This window comes from Diceros bicornis, chromosome 36 (genome assembly GCF_020826845.1).
Source record: "Diceros bicornis minor isolate mBicDic1 chromosome 36, mDicBic1.mat.cur, whole genome shotgun sequence".
In the NCBI taxonomy this organism is placed as follows: domain Eukaryota; kingdom Metazoa; phylum Chordata; class Mammalia; order Perissodactyla; family Rhinocerotidae; genus Diceros; species Diceros bicornis.
In genome coordinates, this window is record NC_080775.1 from 18458153 (window position 1) to 18478767 (window position 20615).

General features: G+C 38.1%; 1 protein-coding gene across 3 annotated transcripts in view; it reads left to right on the forward strand.

Moving 5' to 3' along the window:
- The window catches only part of CACNB2 (calcium voltage-gated channel auxiliary subunit beta 2), a 356001-nt gene that overhangs the window by 218498 nt on the left and 116888 nt on the right, over window positions 1-20615 (forward strand). For 2 of the 3 annotated variants that reach the window (XM_058532512.1, XM_058532513.1), the window contains exon 3: window positions 11772-11891. In XM_058532512.1, coding sequence (XP_058388495.1) covers window positions 11772-11891 — 120 coding nt within the window. Of the gene's footprint in view, window positions 1-10687; window positions 10948-11771; window positions 11892-20615 lie in introns of those variants that run through there. The other variant, XM_058532514.1, reaches the window with a different exon arrangement.

The window sequence follows — 20615 nt, forward strand, 5'->3', positions numbered from 1 at the left end:
CGATAATAATAATAATATTTAGTTGTACACAATACTAAAGCATTGTCAGTTAAATGACGTGGAAGACTTAGTAGATGTGTATCTTTGGTCTGGAGTGCCTGAGTCTGGTGTCTGTTTTAACAGTAGAAGCATCTGGCATATAACATGAGTGCTCTACCAAGCTATGGAACGGTAGTCACCAGGCCGTAGTGCAAAGGTCAACAGGCAGTGGTCACCAGGCCTTTTGTAATCTTGACCAAACTGTCAAGCCATTATTACCCTGCTTGATGGAAGTTGTACCATCAGTGAAGTTCATTATACTTTTAAATTTAGAGCATATATTTCCATGTGTCTTTGTCCATTCGGGCTCCTATAACAAAATACTATAGACTGAGTGGCTTATAAACATCAGAAATTTATTTCTCATAGTTCTGGAGGCTGGGAAGTCCAAGATCAAGGCCCTGGGAGATGCAGTGTCTGGTGAGAGCCCGCTCTCTGGTTCGTAGATAACCATCTTTGCTATGTCCTCACATAGCTGAAGGGGCTGGAGAACTCTCTGGGGTCTCTTTTATAAGGGCACTAATCTCATTCATGAGGGCTCCACCACCTAATACCATCACCCTGGGGATTAGCTTTCAACATATGAATTTTGGGGGCACACGTTCAGTCCATGGCATCACGTTTTGAATATTTGCAATAAAGAATACTTTATTTGTGAGTCAGGAAATATTATATGAATTGCTTTTCACCAACTGTATATGTCTAGTGTTTTGTTAAACATTCTTAATATAGTCTGGATTTTCTAACATTATTATTATATTAATATCACCAAGAGCACATTTCTAGCTAAACAATCTAAAATTTTCAGCCTATTTCTAAACACAGATTTGTATGAACCAGATTGTCTCTAGTTCTTAAATCACCTCCTGAAGGTCTGTTAGCTGCTTAAGGGATACATTAACTATTTTAGGTCAGTGGGGTACTTTGCAATGCTTTATTACTAAATGCTCCATACCACTGGCACTTTTCCAGCCAAATCCCTGATCGTGTAGCCTATTTTTAATATTAAATCTCTCTGAACCAAAGTCATATCTTTCCGGAAGGTTAAACTTTTAGAACAGTATATTAATAATTTACTACCAAATTACTGAGTCATTTGGCCTGCTTAAATATCTAACCTAGTACCAAAAAATTATTTAAGTAGTCATATAAGAAAAGTCCAATGTTTCAGTGGAAATTTAAAATAATCGTTTTAATACATTTTCTACAGAGAAAAGTAATCCTTTAAAATGTTAATGTTTCATGTCTAAGTACTCTTCTTTTAATTCTTTTTCTTCCCTGATAATAATTCCTGCATCAACATTTACTTTATTTCTTTTTTTTTAAAGGTACGTAAAGAGCCTTTAGGAGACCCAGAGCTCGTCTCCCTTCCTCACGTGCAAAAAACTGTCAGGTTAAATCAACTAATTAGAGAAAATATGTATCTGCCAACCCTCTTTTTTGCAACACCAAAAATATTTTCAGAGTATTTGTCAGACATTTCAATTGCAATAAGAAAGAGCTTTTTACTTCTATTCACAAAAATAGTAACATTACAGAAAAAATTTAAATTAGCCCCCCAAATTAAAAAAAACAATGAATCCAGTCCTATCTCTTCTGTCATTTTTGTGTACTCTCAGTAATTTTACATACATGAATGTATATGGTTATAGAAATGATTCAGTTTATTTTATTTTTTTACCAATTATGATGATCCTAAACATTTGCCTTTAATGCTCTTTCATCTTGGTAACTATTTTTAAGGTTTGTAATAATCTACTAGGTTTATAGACTATGATTTAAGAATTTTCTTAAGAAAAGTCACAGAAGTGAAATTATTATTCTAGATATATATCTAGATACAAATTATTGGTCAAGATATATATCTAGATACAAACAAAAAGAACATTGTTTTCCCAAAGGGTTGTATGAAAGTCAAAAACTATCAACAAACTGATGTGACAGCATCAGTTTTAATGTATCCTCACAACGTTGTGAACTGGTACTTTGCAAAGAGTACTAGTTTAATGAGGACATGGTATCGTGTTTAATTTAGTGAGGTTGAACACTTTTTGTAGATGCTTGTGACTAGCTGATGTTTTCGTGAATTTTCTATTCAGAATCTTTGTCTATTTCTATCTATTGGTCTCATTTTTTTTTCTTATCAATTAGTATAACTTCTGCATATGCAAAGGAAATTTCAGAGGGTAAAGTCTTTAAGGGCTGAAGCCATATCCGTTTTGACAGCAGTGGAGCTCCTGGAGGACATGTATGATGGCTCTCCTTTAATGTCTGTGGGTTGATTGCTCATTGCCACCTGGGAGAATTCTCTCTGGAAGGCGGAAGCCAAGATTCACTGTTTGATTGTTCTGCCACTCAAACAAAGGCCCGCTGCTGGACGTGTCATCTTTTGATGTGACCTTTATTAGTAATGGAGAGCCTATTAAGATGTTCCAGAGTTTTGTATTTGTCCAGTTAGTCAGTTGCATTCCTTTTAAATATATTACCCAAAATTGCTTGAAGAAATATCTTCCTCCTGTGCTGGCCTGAGGTTTCAAATGTTCTCTCTTACTAGAAGTTATATGTATAGTCACATTTTCTGCTGTGAATTGACACTCTATCCTCACAGGAATGGCAGGGATGGTGCATGAGAAGCAACAGTCAGTAAACAGTCATACAATATGTCATATTTACAATATATTTTCAACCATCTGTAAGAAAATTTTCAAGAATATTGTTTCTAGTAGCTTCGATTTAGTATACTCATTTTACAGAGGGAGAAATTAGCCCTGGGAGTATTTACGTGACTTCCCTATGGCTACAAAATGAGTCATTAGCAGCTCTGGGAATGGAACTTCAAGTCCCTGGAATGAAGAAGGGGAATTAATGGGAAAAGAAGCTTCATAGAAAATAAGCTTTAATTGTCTTTTCAAAATATAAAATCTTTCTTATGTTTCTTGGAAGAAGGATGCTATATAAATTTTAAATATAATGACTTTTTCTTTTTCTTTTTTTTTTTGAGTGGCTTGCTTGTTATGGAACATGTTTATTTAATCAACTGACCTAGAGTTGACATTTATACTAAGTTAATGAACTTGGTATTTATTGAGGTGTATGACAAACAAGTATATCTTCAGGCTGAAGTCTTTGATTCTTTTACTCACTATAGCCAATATTTATTGGTCATTGACTATGGGTCATTCAGATTTCTGTTGGTGTTGAATAAGAAAGAGACATGAGAATGTTTGGGGATGTTTAAGAAGATTTAGAAATGTTTAGGAATGCTAAATAGAACCCCGTAGAGTGGAAGAGCTTCAAGATAAAGGATGTGAGAAAGAATAGGCTCTCTCTTTCTGGTAACTCTTATTCATTCAACAAATGTTTATAGAGTATGGATTCTGTGCCAGGCACTATTCTAGGCACGTGGGATAAATGAGTGAATGAAACAGAAAATAATATCCTATTGGAGAGCGACAGATGCTAAACAATAAATATAATAAGTAAATTATATTATGCATTAGAAGATAAAAGCACTTTTTTTTTTTTTGGTGAGGACAGTTAGCCCTAGCTAACATCTGTTGCCAATCCTCCTCTTTTTGCTCAAGAAGATTGGCCCTGGGCTAACATCTGTGCCCATCTTTCTCTACTTTATATGTGGGATGCCTGCCTCAGCATGGCTTGATAAGCAGCATGTAGGTCCGCGACGGGGATCTGAACCTGTGAACCACAGGCTGCCAAAGTGGAGCACACAAACTTAACCACTACGTCACGGGGCCAACCCCAGCACTATTTTTTTTTTTTTTTAAAGTACAACAGGGTAAGTGAGATTAGAGATACTGGAGAGCAAGCAGTGGGGATTACAATTTTAAATAGGATGGTCACCGAAGGCCTCATTGAGAAGGCAACCTTTGAAGCAAAGACTTGAAGGAGGTGATAGTAATATGAAAATCTAGGGAGATGCCTGTGAGGAACTTCATGGAGGCCAGCGAGGTTGGAGCAGAAAGAAGGAGGTGTGTGTGAGGGGAGAGTGTAGGAGATGGGTGGAAGGGGAGATATACACAAAGGAGACTTAGAAGGAATAGCCAACAGGTGAGAGAAAGACCGAGAGAGTGGTTTCTTGGAAGCCAAGTTGAGAAAGCGAATACAGGATAGGGAGTATACTAAATAACTATACTAAATGTTACTGATGGGTCAAGTAAGATGAACACTGAGAACTGACCATTGGATTTAGCCATATGTCACTGGTGACCTTGATGGGCAGTTTTGGTGGAGTGGTGGGAGAAAGTAGGTTTAAGAAAGAATTGGAAGAGAAGAATTGAAGTGAGGATAGACAACTTCTTTTAGGCATTTTTTCCTGCAAAAGAGAGCAAAGAAATGGAGTGGGAGCTGACAGAGAAAATGAAGTCAAGGGAAGGTTTTCTTAGAAATAAGAGCATGTGTGTGTGCTCCTTGGAATGATCCAGTAGAAAGAGTAAAGGTAGTGATGTCCACACAGAGTTTCTGGCAGTATCTATACCCACCATAAATTCCTATACCAAAAACTTCCTATGTACGATTGACTTATTCACTCCTTTTCCCTCATTTAATTTAATTTTCTTCAGCAATGTTTTGAGAAAGTCCAACTCTCCCAGGCACTATTTTTCTTCCTCTTGACTACTCATTCCATTCTCATGACTGAACAGTAAAGTTTTTTGTAAGAAATTATATAGCATGAAAAATTCTTGTCATCTGTCACCATCACTAAATATATATTAAAGGCCCAAAACACTCTCCCAACAGACACACACACACAAAATATTGTAATGTAATTATTAAGGAAAATTATATATCCTATGCCCGAAATCCAAAATTCAAAATAATATTAAAATCGGCCATCTAATTTTAACTTTTTGAAAATGGTTCTTTTTGACAGCGTCAAATTTTCCAAATATTGGACAGAAGCTCTTCTGCAAAATATAAACAGCCATCATACCCTCAACTTTAAGGAATCGTTTGGTGATAACGGTGTTTTAATATATTACTCTTAAAGATATGTGAGTTAGTCACGTCTCTGAGCTTTAGACCTACCATTAGTACTTTTTAATAACTTCAGCTTCAGTGCTGAAAACCAGCAACTGTTCCTATTGAACTGAAAGGTCACTCAGAAGACACTTGAATTCCAGCCAGCCTCAGGCAAGATTAGCTGCCAAAAATGCTGCGGGGGGCCAGCTTGCCAAAGTTATGTTCCTTTTCAGGGAAAAGAGAAAAATTTAAATAGCTGGTTTCTTGACTTCCATTGTTTTCCTTTTGTACTTCTCTACTTCCCATTGTAGATAAGTAATGAAAAGAATGCTTTATACTTTTGAGATACTCTGAAGTGAGGAAAATTTCAGAGTAGCAGCCAACTCTTCGAATCCTTTCCACAAACTAGCATTACGTTGATGAATGAGAAATTATCTGTTTCATTGGACCCTCGTTGTACCTGCATTGTGCCTTTTGGAAAGATAAAATTTGAGAAGATGCATATGTGTAGTGTGGGGGGGGGGTGAGAGAGAGTGCGCGTGCGAGAGCGGGAGTGTGCACGTGCACATGCACACGCGCCAAGTTTGGCAAAGATAAAGCGAAGAACCTGGAAGTCATCTTGACACTCTATAACCGTTAGAAATGGCTATATGTGAGCCTGGCAGACAAAAAAATATACGTTTTTGATTAACATAAACATCAGTTGCATGTAGGGATTTGTTCTGGCTTTTATTTTTATGAATTGATGCATGCATGGAACTTGAATTCAGATTGCTAAAAGTTGACTCCTACCTGTATTGATTATTAGCATTGTAACCTCTGTCAGGTAACTTCACTTCTCTATGCCTCAGTTTTTTCATCAGTAAAAATGGAGATGATTAGAGATTAAATTATGTAATGCTTGTGAGTTAGCACAGTGTAAGCATTCATTAGAAATGAGCAATTATTATTATTCATATACATAGTCTAATCTTACTAAAGTGATTGCCCTAATTCTTAACATTATATAGAACAATCTCAAAAATATACTGACTTTAGCCTTTAAGAGATAGTGCTGGATTTAGAAGGAAGAAAATCAGAGAAGTCTGTTTAAATCTCAGAAAACATGATTGTTCCAATAATGTGGAATTTACTGACAACTTAAATGCCACTGCTAATTAAGAAAATCAAATATGTGTAAGGAGTTTTTCTGTGAGGTGATGCCATATAAACAAGGACTCCCAGAATCCATATTCTAGGTGTGCTTGAGTGTGTATCTACTTGTAGAGTAAGAAAAAGACGAGGGGGAGAGAGGAGAGAGCTTAAATACTCTTGAAAAAGTAGCATATTAACTACAGTGACCTCTTTTCAGTTCCTCAAACTGCTAAGCATTCCCTGTCCGCAGGGCCTTAGCATACGCTGTTCCCTCTGCCTGAACATCTCTTTTCTCGGCACATCCCAGGGCTAACTTTTTCCCTTTACCCTTTGGGTTTTAGCTTAAATATTATTTCGAGTTTATCTCATCATCCTAACTAAAGTAGCATCTTCCCACCATTCATTCTATTATCTCAGCCTGTTATTTTTTCTCATTATAATTATTTTTTGATAACTTTTTTAAAATTGGTCTCCTTCACTAGAATATCAAGCTCCATGACAGAAAGGAAGCTTTAATCTTTTTCATAGTCATATTCTCAACGTTTAACTTACAGTTATAGCACTTAACAGTTGTAAATGCATGTTTTTTTGTAAAATTTAATCTCTTCATCAGAACATACTATAACTACACAAAGTTTATATATTTTCCTATATTCTCGAGAAAATTGAAGCTAACATTTTAGCTTTTACATAATCATGAAAGTAACAAACAGGGATGAACTCGCATAGATTGATTACCATCACCTCCATGAGTACTTTGACATTAAGCCAAACGGTAGGCCAATCACATTTGAGATTTCTTTGCTGGATGGATTTGAACAGTTATTATGTGACATTTGCAAACTAAAGTATACAATCTTAACGAAAATGTGCTTCATCTCAATAGCCCATATCATGGTTGAATTTTGGGAGTCAGGAACTCTCATTATCAGTAAAGAGTTTATGGTTTTGTTTGTGAAGAAATCAACAAAGCAGGGGTTAGCAATTCTTAGAGAGATCAAGATCTCATCACAGAAAAAAATGTTAATTCTTCTAAACTGTGAAAAGGGATGATGATATGAGAAATGGAAGAATTATCTCCCCCAACCAACACAAGCAGACCGTGCAAGACAGACAGACCCTTTCCCCTTGATCTTTGGCCTCAGAAGTCTATCCCATTTTGCTTTATTCTAAAAATGTGGGCCTGACCAGTGTGGCAATGGGATGTGTGTCTGTCCGTGGCAGGTCAGGAGGAAACAGTTGAAGTCAGGTTTGCCGTTGCCTTAGCATAGTCCTATACGTGAGGAGGGCGTTTGAAGTCCTGAGGATTGGGAGTTGGACATAGCTTTGTCTAGAATCAAACTAGCCCGAGGATACCGTGAGAAATTGATTTTGCCCAAGAGCATTGCTTTAGACTTCATATGAAGATTTCCTACAGAAATAGATGACCAATTTGTGATCAAAAATGCCACTTCTGAATAGGCTTATGACTCTTATCCTTTTGGCTTTAAAAGAGAAAATACAAGAACGCTCAAGAAAACTGATCCTGAAAATATTTATCACTGTGAAAGAGTAGAAGACGACATCAAAAAAGCAAACTTTATAAATACAAAATATATGCTAAAGAAAACGGTTGATGCTTTTTGTGCAAATATTTGACGTAAAGGTGGAAAAAGAAACTGAAGAGTAGAGAAAAGCATCAATTCATCCAATAAACTAAATTTTCCTGTAAGCAAAGATCACATAATTGGAGTGAGAGTTCTGGGACTAAAAGGAGAAGATCCTGGTTGAGCTATTATTGGTGGTCGTTAGGTGCAAGTTGCCTTCTGGAACTGTACAATGAGGAATGAGGATATTCAGACGTAGAAAAGGAAATATGGGTAGCTGAACACGTGATGTGCCTGCAAGGACAAAGACTACAAAAGATCATCTAATCACATGGTAGGAGCCCAAGAGATCAAGGGTGCGTCTTGTAATTACCTATCCTGGAGTTATGGAAGTGATTGCCAGCTGTTCCTGACCGAAGACTACTTGAGGAAGAATGACCCAGAAAGTCCATATGGTACTGGAGACAAAGCTTAATTAGATCTATCCCTTCTAACTGCATAAATCCACACTCCCAGAAGGAAGGAGATTAATTGTATTGCATATGTGGGGAGGGTGACTTTGAAAAAGGCAAGAACTCTGGAGGCTAACGCATGTTACTATTTAATAGTGGCCATCTTTGGGTGGGAGGATTTAAGATGCTGGTTATTTGTGTCTCTCTCTTTCTACAATGGGCACCTGTAACTTCTAGAATGAAAAATATTTTGAATGTGTATACTACACATTCACATACACATATATATATGTGTATATAGAAGGAATGAAAGTAATGTGGCTCCTTCTATCAATTACACTAAACATCAGTTCACGTTCACATCTCATATTGTAAAATAGTCAAAGGTTAATAAATTGTTGCAAATATTCAAAAGGTCATTGCCAAAAGTCAATGTAGCTTTTTTTTTAACTGCTTAATTATTTGAACCTGGAAACAGGTCTCAAAATGTGCAATTAAAAGTTACATCTGATTATTAGCAAAGCACATTTTAAATCTTATTTTGTCTGAAAGGGAATGAGATTGCACACAATTGTGTGTGTGTGTTATGCTCCTTCCTCTCATTATGGGGTTCTTAATAACAGAAGTTTTTGTATCTTCACTGAGGTGTGACCTGAACGTTTGGCCAGGCGATTGGGTTTAAAATGCCAACATTTGTGACAGTGGTGTCCGAGATCCTTTATGGGGTATTAATTGTGCTTCCTGGTAATTTTGTACTGTGCCACGCCTGCTGTAGGAAACCCTCTGGGAAGATTAGGAATCCCCTAGCATGTGTGTTGGTGTAGAAAAACTCATATCTCCCTTGTGAATTTTACTGGGACAAAAAATTGCAATGCATTTTCTATCCTCCATGCATTTTACATTCACTTCCTAACAATATAAATAATCTATTTATTAATTTATATTATGATCCACAATTGAGGTGCATTCGATCTGTAGCTTTTATTCTAAAGCCCCTATTCTACTGTATTTTCTAGCATTTATGGCATGAAGATTGGTCTTAGCCCAAAGATGACATGAAGGAAGGGAGGGAGGAAGAAGGGAAGGAAGGGAAGGAGAGAAGGAAGGAAGGAACAAGGAAGAGAGGAAAAGTGAGGAAGATTTTCTTAAGAACACTATTCTTTCATTTGTATGAGACTTTACAAAATAAATTCCCCCCACCACACTCAAACAAAAATGTAGTTTGGAATGCGGTGATAGAATTTTATGTTTACTTTAAGAAACCCGGAAGTGTGTATTTATTCATAAGCAAACTTGAAAAATGTAATCCCGAGGCCGGCCCGGTGGCGCAAGCGGTTAAGTTTGCACACTCTGCTGAGGCAGCCCGGGGTTCGCTGGTTCGGATCCTGGGCGCACACAGACACACCGCTTGGCAAGCCATGCAGTGGCCGTGTCCCATATAATGTAGAGGAAGATGGGCATGGATGTTAGCCCAGGGCCAGTCTTCCTCAGCAAAAAAAAGAGGAGGATTGGCAGATGTTAGCTCAGGGCCCATCTTCCTCACCAAAAAAAAAAATGTAATCCCGTTAGTACAGAAAATGAAGTATCTTTCCTTCTCAAACCTCAATCAAGAAGATTTGGACTCAATTGTTCTATGAATCCTAACTCGAGCCAAGCTTTGAAATTTCTTCGTAATTATTGATATAATAATTCACACTGTTATTTATTCCAGCGACTTTATTTCCAGTAGTAGTTTCTCAGTTGGAGAAGCAGTTCCAAGTCATTTTGAGCTCGGTTAAACTCATTGCTGTGATTACTTTCAGGTCCTAATTAAATGGGCAAATCTCTCTTTTGCATCTTGTTTGGGAAATGGCAGGCAATCAAAAGCAGTTTGATATTATGATTGATGAGCATTATTTCATTTCTGCTGTCCAATAATGTATATACTATTTATTATCTATGAATTGTCTTCCGGCATAGGATATACTTTCTGAAGCAGGGTAATGCAAAGGGATCATTAAATGAAAACATTACATGCTTTGTCTTGGAGAGAGTGTTTCATTTGAAACGGAAACATGACAAACATACCATGTGCCTGTTACTATAGAACCGAAGAGCCCTTTCCAGCTGTTTACACTTCGGATGCAAAATGGCAATTTGACATAGACTAACAGTGTGATGTGAGCATCTGCGTTTAAAAAGGCTACATATAGAGCATGCCCAGTGCGGTGAGTGCGTCCTCCGCCCTCCCCCTCCAGATCTCTGAAGATAAGGCTTGAACTTTGCACTTGCAAATATCACTGCATACGTTTTGCACTAGGGTTTTTTTTTTTTTTTAAAGGTTCTCTTACAACTAATTTCCTTTAACAATCCAAGAGGAGGGAAGCGAGTCTTTAGGGTAGTAAGATGCATTAAGTTGAGAACGAGTTGGTGCCTGTCTTTGAATGCACTTGAAGTGTTCTTTATTTTTAAAGCAATATAAAGCATTCGAGTGTTTGTTTTCCCCCCCTGGAATGGGAAAATAAGAATCTCCTTGGATTGGAGTCCTCCGGGGTAGGGAGTGAAAGCCCCGGAGGCAGAAAGGGACGAGAAGAGGGGCTTGCCCAGAGCATGGATAGGAAGGGAGCAGAGGTTCTCCAGGGCTCGGCGCGCACGCAGGGTCTGTGCCCGGGGCTGCAGCTGCGGACGAGAAAAGCGCTGTCTGGCTAATGAAGGCTACCTGGGTCAGGCTTCTGAAAAGAGCCAAGGGAGGAAGGCTGAAGAATTCGGATATCTGTGTAAGCTCAAGGGCTTTCGTTTGGGGGAGACGTTATTTTGTCGTCGCTTCTGCTGTTGCAGTGAGTGCTGGCAGGGGATCCCGTGGTTTAGTAATATGATCCTGATTTCGAGAGAGGGAGCCAGGGAGAGTCCTGTAATTTTCAGAGCTCTTTTTCCCGTGTTGTGATTTATTGCTGTAGGAGATATCCCGGGCCGGTGTTTTCTGTAGACAGCTTTTCTTAAACCTCTATTTAAGGGTGTTGAAAAATGTGTTGCTTAAAGATTGAGTGAAGCTGGCTGCTGTCGTCTCACGGGCTTGTCAGAGAAGGTATCAGGTGAATAAAAAGGGCACAAAAGGATGCTTAAGATTAAAGTGGGAGTCATCTCGCGCTAGTGACATTTCGGAGAGTTCAAGTGTTTAACTCGTTAGACTTTCTTTTATGTTTTTTTATTAGACGTATCTTCTTTTGAGTTGTAGATACCTGCTTTGGCGTGTAGATTGTTCTTGAAGCTATCCTTGAAACCCATCTATGCCCTTCAGCCCTGCACTGCACCACGCAGCTGGTTTAATTATAAAGGACCTTGTTCTGGCTTCCAGAAAGGATATCCATTGGAACATAAGGCTTGGGCAGGAATGGGAACTTAGTAGACACCACTATCCTAGTGAATGGTCTGCAAACCAGAGCAGGATTTTTCTGGATGGTTTGCCACAAAATGGGTTATTTTCTCCTCTTTTCAGGAATTTATAGCACAATCTAGGAAGCTCACTGCTGTGTCGATGAGACTTTTCCAATGCAAACATCATAGATGGAATCTATTTTAAAATGTAAATTTTCCTCCCAAGGGTTCGGCAGACTCCTACACCAGCCGTCCATCTGATTCAGATGTTTCTTTGGAGGAAGATCGGGAGGCAGTGCGCAGAGAAGCAGAGCGACAGGCCCAGGCACAGTTGGAAAAATCAAAGGTAAAACCATTTCCCCCCCTGCCAAGCGCTTTCTTTGCCAGTTGTGCTGGGTCCGTGATGGGCCACCTGTGGAAGTTGCTCCTAAAGGGAATGTTTGGCTTCTTATGGTATTTCAGTGTCTGGTTTAAAAGACTTCAAGACGTGGAGCTTCAAGTGTGATATATGAGTGGTCTTGCCTTTATGTTGTTTTATAGTCCAAACCACTTGTTTCCATGCGAGGATGGTTTATTTAGACACAAAAAAGGATCCCTGAATATACAAAGAGGAAAACCCATCTAATATCAAAATGATTTTCCTTCATTTTTCCAGTAAACCATTTCTCTGTTTAGAAAAACAAACTTTCTTCAAGCTAATGTTTTTTTTCTTAGACTTGAACAATCTTTCCCCCAAATTTTACTCTGTAGGTGTTTTATATTAGTCTTTTCTTATATCTAAAAAATGCATTGCATAATGCTTTTCAAAAATAAAGCAACAAAGGATTTTATTCATTAAAAATATTTCTTCACTTGGAGTACTTTCTTCTCCATCCCGTAATAATAAAGTGCGTATGTATGGAAACGGAATTGGAAATCAGATTTGAAATATATAAGTACAGAATTGAGCTGAGACTGTAATTGTAATGATTCGAATTCATCTTCCTATGCAGTCATTTGAATAGCAGCTATTTCTAAAGCATACGTTGTTATTCAAGTTTAAGGTACCTTGGCTTATGTGATACTCGGTAACTTTTAAATGAACATATTTTGACACAGTTGTTGGTTTTCTTTTGAAAAAACTCCTGCTTTGAAAAAAGAGTAAGTACTGTGGTGATCTTGTGAAAAAAATCAAGGGTAACATTAGAATACTTCTGCTGGCTGCTTCATCTCTGAGATGAGTAAAATCTGTGTGTTGCTATGGGAATCGTGGTGTGGAGATTCTGGTCTGAATGCATGGACAGCCCTTATGTAATATTCATGATCTCTAGCACAGCTGCCATAGTAGTTTACAGGGGAACTGCCAGGAGACCTTGACTTTTAAAAAGCAGTATTTCTGTACATCAAAACAGTGTTCTCACCTCAGCTGGCAGGGCAGTCATCTCCAGGTCTGACAGTCTTGACTGCAAGACGGCTCATAAACAGCAGGAGCAGGGAGCTGATAAAGCAAGGTGTGGTCCAGTTGCCATTAGCTAATCTGCCCTACCAAAGTTAACCATTTAAAACGTTATGATGCAACAACATGGATGAACCTGGAGGACATTAGCTAAGTGAAATAAGCCAATCACAGAGGAACACATACTCTGTGACTCCACTCATATGATGTATCTAAAGTAATCAAATTCATAGAAGCAGAGAGTAGAATGGGGGTTGCCGGGGGCTGGGGGAGGAGGAAATGAGGAGTTGCTATTTAACAGACATAAAGTGTCAGTTATGTAAGATGGGTAATTTCTAGAGATCTGCTGTACAACGTTGTGCCTATAGTTAACAGTAAGTATTGTACTGTACACTTGAAAATTTGTTAAAAGGGTAGATCTCTTGTTAAATGCTCTTACTACAATAAAAAAATTACGAAGTTGAAATTAAATAATGAAGAAAAAGAATGATGCATGACTAGTAAAGTTTATTGCCACAAGTTTGTGGTGTAGCTAATATATGTTTTGATTTAGATCTGAATTCTACCTTCTATATTTTGCACCAAGGTGCAAAGAAAAGTCAAGAAAAAAACTAACAGTTTGTATTCCAGAAATAAGAGTGTTCTGTTTGCACTAATTTATTCATGTGATTTTCACATACCAAAATTAAACAGTTTCTTGGATTCATACCACATCATCATACAATTCGATGTCTTGTAGGTTTGGTTTTCAAAGTCTTTACTTACCTCTCTGGGGCATTTTTGTCTAAGACCGTGTGCTGTAAATCTTGAGTTAAGTGACATAGCTGCACAGAACTTTTAAATATCTTTAAATATCTTTCAACCCAGTGTGGATCAAAATATTGATCCTAAATCAAGCCAGGTTCATATTACTTGTCGTACAGACAAAAAGTTGCTAGTTACAAATGATGTAGAAGATGAAAGAAAATGAAGAGAATTTAAAACAAAGGCAAAATAATTGAAGGGCTCTTTCCTATGTTTAATGAAAATAGTTAATTTACATCTGTTTTTCTTCTTTAAAATTAGGTCAATATCTTAAACCTTTGATGTATTCAAATGAGTTACACTAGGGTGAGAATTTGAACATGCTGTGAAAGAAGATAGGAGTACTAGGATTTAAGTTTACTTTATGTTAAAATCATAGTTTGGTAGGTCTAGTTTATTAATTCCAATATCCTTGAAGAAGGAATGCAAAAGAGGGATTGTAGATTGCTCATTCATTATTTTTATCTATTTCCCTCTACCATGCCTTTGTGGGGTCTATTTCAAAATGAAGCCTTAAATTTTAAAAATAGATGAACTCATCATTTAATTTTAGATAGTTTAAAACACTTTGCGCATCCGTTTTGGAAGAAGCAAAAATTTTCTACGTTTATTTTGTAACCACCATAGCATCCTTCAACCAGGAAGATTTTATAAGTGGGTACTTAAACTCACTGATCTGCAGATCACACGCAATAAGTCTTTGCAAATGCCTGGACTAAACCTCAGCAGTATTTTCAGGTCCCAGCCCTCTATAAATATGAACTACATTATCCATTAGTTGCCTTAAGGATACATCTATGCAGTAAGGTGATTGACGAGTAATGAAAGTAGAGACACTGCCTTTTGAAAGTAAGTGACCTACAAAAGGTTATATAAGCAGGCCCTCTGTGCTCCATAAAACCCAGTACTTTTCATTAGCGCTTTGTATGGCTTCTCTTAAACTAGTAAACTCAACAGTGAACAGATTGTCTATTAATTTTGAGGCAAATAAATGTCAACTGACATGACCTTGTTTTTTAATTTGCTATTTTCTGATCCCAGTTGACATTCTGATGCTGTTCAGTTTTGCCATACTTTGCAAATCTTGCCTTATTTAAGCTGGTGCTCTTTGATTTTGCCTTAAAGACAAGTTATGTATGAGTTTAATTTATTCCCACATTGATCTTTTTTAAAAAACAGCTTTATTGAGATATAATTCACTCATTTAAAGTATACAATTCAATGGTTTTTAGTATATTCACAGAGTTGTGTAACCATCGCTACAATCAATTTTAGAACATTTTCATTGTCCCCCTAAGAAATCCTGTGTTCTAAATTAGCAGTCACTCCCCATTCTTCCCAAACCCCTCAGCCCTAGGCAACCGCTATTGGAATTTCTGTCTCTATAGATTTGTCTGTTGTGGGTATTGCATGTAAATGGAATCATACAATGGGTGGTCTTTTGTGACTGGCTGCTTTCACGTACATGTTTTCAGTGTTTATCCGTGCTATAGCATGTATCAGTACTTTATTCCTTTTCATTGCCGAATAATATTCCATTGTCTGTATATATCACATTTTATTTATTCATTTATCAGTTGGTTGACATCTGGTTGTTTCTACCTTGTAGCTATTGTGAATAATGCTGTTATGAACATTCATGTACAAGTCTTTTGCATGGGTATATGTTTTCATTTCTCACATGTATATATCTAGAAGTGAAATTGCTGGGTCATATGATGATCTTTTTTTAATTGAAAGAATAACGTTTTTCTTTCCCCTCTCACTCCCCCAAGAGGATCCCTTCTGCTGGGACTGAGTTTGGAAATCTGGGTGTGGAAGGGATTGGAGCAGAGATGAAATAGGTTAAGTGTGGTATTCTTAGTAGAATGGATTAACATTAAATTTTAAGTCGATTGTTCTTTCATCAGTGAATGTCTACTGGATTAAAGAAATTGTATTAGGCACTGTTGGTGCATAGAGGGATTTCAAGGCCAAGCCACAAAGACGAAACGGGCAGATCTTTTGCCTGCAGAAAGCTACTGTTTGTTTAGGGAGAAAAGTCTTGGCCTTAAGTCATACTAATAAGAAGTAGAATGGAAGTACTTTAGGGGAGTAGAGAAGTCTGTGAGCATCAGAGGAAAAGACTGCACCCTGTTGGCAGGAACAGGAAATCCTTCTTGGAGGAGGTGGTGGCTTAAAACTAGACCTTACAGGATGGACAGATGGAGTTTAGCTTAGAAAGTAGGGAGTGGGGAGTGGAGAAGAGGGAAATGCCTCCTAGACCTAGTAAGTAATGTCAGTAAAGGCCAAGAGGAAGAAAGGCTTGGCAGCAAGAAAACATGGAACCTTCCAGAGAAAGGTTAATTTTTTGAGATCTTGCCAACTAGAAAATTTCTTTATTCTAGCCTCACAGTTAATTAATAGTTTGGCTGGGTATAGTATTCATGTATGAAAAACATTTTCCTTCAGAAATTTAAAGACATTATTTTGTTGTCTTCTAGCTTCCTGCACTGCTGTTATGATTGCCAGTGTCATTCTGTCTTTCAGTGTGATTTTTTGTTTTTTTAATTTTCTCTAATATATTGAGAACTGTTCTTCCTTTGGAGTTTTGAAATTTTGGCTTGGTTGTGGGTCTTATTATTTATTGTGCCTGGCTTCTCATATGAATGTTCATTGTGAAGGGCCAGTCACTTCAGTTCTGGAAAATGAATGATTTTTTGTGTGTGTGACAGCTTTTTCTCCTGCATTTTCCTCATTTTCTGATTCTCTAGTTTGTCAGACGTTTAATTAGAGTTTTCTTCTCTACTCATTTTTTCTCTACTATCCCTCCGTCTTTTTGTTCTACTGAGTTTTTCTCTACTTACCTTCTAAGCCATCTATCGAAATTTTTACTTTTGAAAATTTCTAATTTCCAAGAGCTTTCTTCTCGTCTCCCCTTTTGTAGCTTCCTTTTTTTTGTTCCATGGTTGCAATGTTTTCTCTTATATCTCTTAAGATATTAATTTTTTAAAGTTCCTGTACTGTTGCTTTTTTAAACTTAATTTTTATTTAATTTTATTTTTACATACTGGAGATTTTCTTCAAAGGCTTGATATTTGGTGGTCTATTCATAATTAAGAGCAAGACATTGTAGAGCTTACTGGAAGCTCTGAGTGCAATGACAACGCTTCTTGACTCCTGGTATTTTATGGGGTAAATTACAAAAATGTAATTTTCTTTTTGTCTGGTTGCTGTCCCCAAAGAGGAGCCCCCAATCTCCTGGTACTTTATGTTCTCACTCTTGCTACTCTGTTAATTGCCACTGTCTACTGTTTCTATATTCTGCATTTTTTATCTACTCCCATCTCTTTTCCTGTTCTTTATGTCTGTGGGTTTATACTTTTTCCAAAAAAATATATTTTCGGGAGGAAGCATATGTTCAGTTGACCATGTTTTATTCCTCATATCTAGCACTGAACATACTATAAAAGAAAAGAAGTATTTCTCATATTTCCTTCGTCCGTAAATACCTTAAATGTTGGGAGAATCCTACCCAGTTGGAAATATTCCCCTAACTTGCCTTTGCACAAGAAAGAAGAAACACGGATGTGTTTATGTACCCTTCAATCCAAAGCAGAATTTTTTATTTCCAAAAATGTTAAACATGTTCTAAAAAATGTGTCTTGGGGGCCGGAAATGCTCTAAAGACACAAAGCTTTGCTTTTTTCCTTTTATATCTTTCCAATTGTCATCCCCTCTTTCCCTTCCTGTTACTGCCAACCTTAATTATACCAGGCTTTATCCCCTTGCTTCAATTTCTGTCATTTCTTCCCCACTTCCTTGAAAGGAATTTCTGTCTCTCTCTATTGATGGTCTCTCATGACTTTCTAGTCGAACTCATTGACCTTTTATTAAGCGTTCCCTCGACTTCTCTGTAAGCCTCCTCTTGTTTTCTTCCTACTAAGTCACTTTTGTCTGGCAGGTGTTGTTTACAACACAAACCTATTTCTACTACCTCTCTGGTTGTTCCTTTTCAATCTCTTCTGCTGCTTCCCTCCACTGAAGTTTGGAAGTCCATCCAACCAAATGCTCAGACCTTGACCTTCTGGCTTTTAACACTTTAGGCATGCCTTTGGTTTTCAAACTGGTGGATTCCTAGGAGCTGCTGCAGAGGCAAAGGGGTGTCCAGCAGGGTGTGTTCTGTGCATTCCTCCTGGGTTCAGCCAAGTCAGCTCTCTCTTCATTCATTTAATGTATTCGGACTTCCATGTAAGTTTTTCTTTGAATATAGAGCTTCACCTCCATAACGAGTTTTAAACCTCCGCCATCTTTCCCTTTATTATCTCATCCTTCTCCCGCTTCCACCATCACTTTAAGTCTGCCCCTCTGCCCCGACCTCTCTCCCTAGAGTTAGTATCGCCCGTCTTCCTCTTTGGCATCTCTATCAGTTCTGCCACCCACTTAAACTCGAGCTCTCCATTTTTTCCTTCAAACCCTCTCTTCTCTGCATTTTCCCATTTCTGTCAACGTTAACTACATCCTCCCAAGCTTGAAGTCTTAGTCCAGGGATCAGCAAATTTTGTCTGTAAAGGTTCAGATAGGAAATATTTTAGGTGTTGTGGATCGTGTGGTCTCTGTTGCAACTCCTCAACTCGGAGAAACCTGGATTTGGATTCCACCTCTACGTGCACTGTCTGCTTGACCTTTTGTTAAGTTATGTGTGGAGCTCAGTTGTGGTTCCAGTGATAATTGCATGAACTGGTACATGTCAAGCCCAGGGTTCCCAGTCAGGGGGTTGGTATGGGCGTAGGCAGCTGGAACACACGGCTCCTGCCATCAAGTTCCGTGTCTAACGGGGAGTCTGTATTAGAAGTTATGAAACCACTATTTTCATTTCCTCTTTAACGTCTATGTTCACCATGCCCTATTATATATGGTCACTATTGTATTTGAGTTATCTGTTTATAAGTTGGTGGTGAGTGCTGTATGGTGGATCTGTAATGTCCAGTGGCTGCAGACCTGCAGCTCACCATGTCAGGTCAGGTTGCATCCCCATGCATCCCCATGACTAAGGCATGAGTCCTGTCTTCTGAACTGGACTTTGAGCCCCTGGAGAGTAAAGGTGTGCTCTGTACTTCTTAAGCTCACTGGTACAGACTCCTGCCTCAGTTGTCAAGAGCAAGTTAACACGCTCTCCTCTCTTGATCTCACATGCTCTCTTCTAACACCTGAGTATTTTAGGAATAAAATTACATATTGTTACCTGTTTCTTTATGGTTATATTTATCTTGGCAATCTACCTACAAGTAAGTTTTAAGTTTCTTATGGGTAAGAGTTACATGTTTTAAAGAGAACCTGATAGTCTATCTAATTCAATGCAGTCTTACAGATTTATGGGTTTTATTAATGGAACTTCTAGAAGGCTAAGGTTGCTCACATTTAAAACTGCATTCTTGAGTAAGAACCCTTATAAGGACTGTTAACATAATACAGACTTCTGGCTATTTCAAAACCATAAATGGATTGGGAAGGATTATTATAAACTTTGCAGCCCAAGCCTCTTTTTTTCTTAGAGAGCTGTAACTGAACATCTTTGTATTATTATAAACACAGCTATAAATACATGATTGTTCCTCTACTTTTTCTCTCCAATATCAACGGGGAACAACACAAAGCCCTTTACGCAGAACTTAAAATAGTCGACCTCTCTCTGCTCTTGATTTTTTGCCCCACCAACAGCTAATTGAAAGATGTTGAAAACCATGAAAGAGTAGAATTTATTCAGTTAGCGAACATTTGATGCATAGTATTGTGCTATTGAGCTAGGAACTAGAAAAGAAATCAAAGATGTGTTAGATGTGGTTTCTCCCTCCAGAAGCTCATGGTCTAATGATGATGCCAGAAATGTGTGTCAGTGAGAGTAGTGTGGTAAGTGTTGGACTAGCAGTGGTGTGAGCCAAACGCTGTAAAAATGTTGGGCAGGTGTTCTTCAATACTGCTGGAGTGGGGGACATGGCTGGAAGACTGAGGGAGGGCATTTGGGACTATAGATGCCCCCACTCTTATGTGAATGTCTCTTTGGGGGCAGAGCCTTTGCTGACCAGCAATTTGCTTTTCTTTTCTTTCTTTTTTTTTTTTTTAATTTTATTTATTCATTTTTTCCCCCAACGCCCCAGTAGATAGTTGTATGTCATAGCTGCACATCCTTCTAGTTGCTGTATGTGGGACACGGCCTTAGCATGGCCGGAGAAGCGGTGCATCGGTGAGCGCCCGGGATCCGAACCCAGGCCGCCAGCAGCAGAGCGCGCTCTTAACCGCTAAGCCACGGGGCCAGCCCCGCAATTTGCTTTTCTAAGGTTAGCAAGATTGATTGGTAACTGAGGGGTCCAAGAAAGGCTGTTATTTTGTTTTAACTTTGTTTAAATCCCACTTAATTCCAATTTACCTTCAACTAACCACACTAAAGTATGTTTTTTGCCCTCTCAACTATTTTGAAGTGTACGGTTCAGTACTGTTAACTGTGTTCACACTGTTGTATAGATCTGTAGAACTTTTTCATCTTGCAAAACTGAAACTCTATACCTATTGAACAGCAACTCTCCATTTCCTCCTCTCCCCTGCCCCTGGCAACTACCATTCTCCTTTGTTTCCACGATTTTGACTGCTCTAGGTACCTCATATAGATGGAATCATATGGTATTTGTCCTTTTGTAACTGGTTTATTTTATTCAGTATAATGCCCTCAAGGTCATAGCATGTGACAGAATTTCCTTCTTTTTTAAAGGCTGAATAATATTCCATTGTATAGAGATGCCACATTTTCTTTATCCATTCATCTGTCAACAGACCTTTGGGTTGCTTCCACCTCTT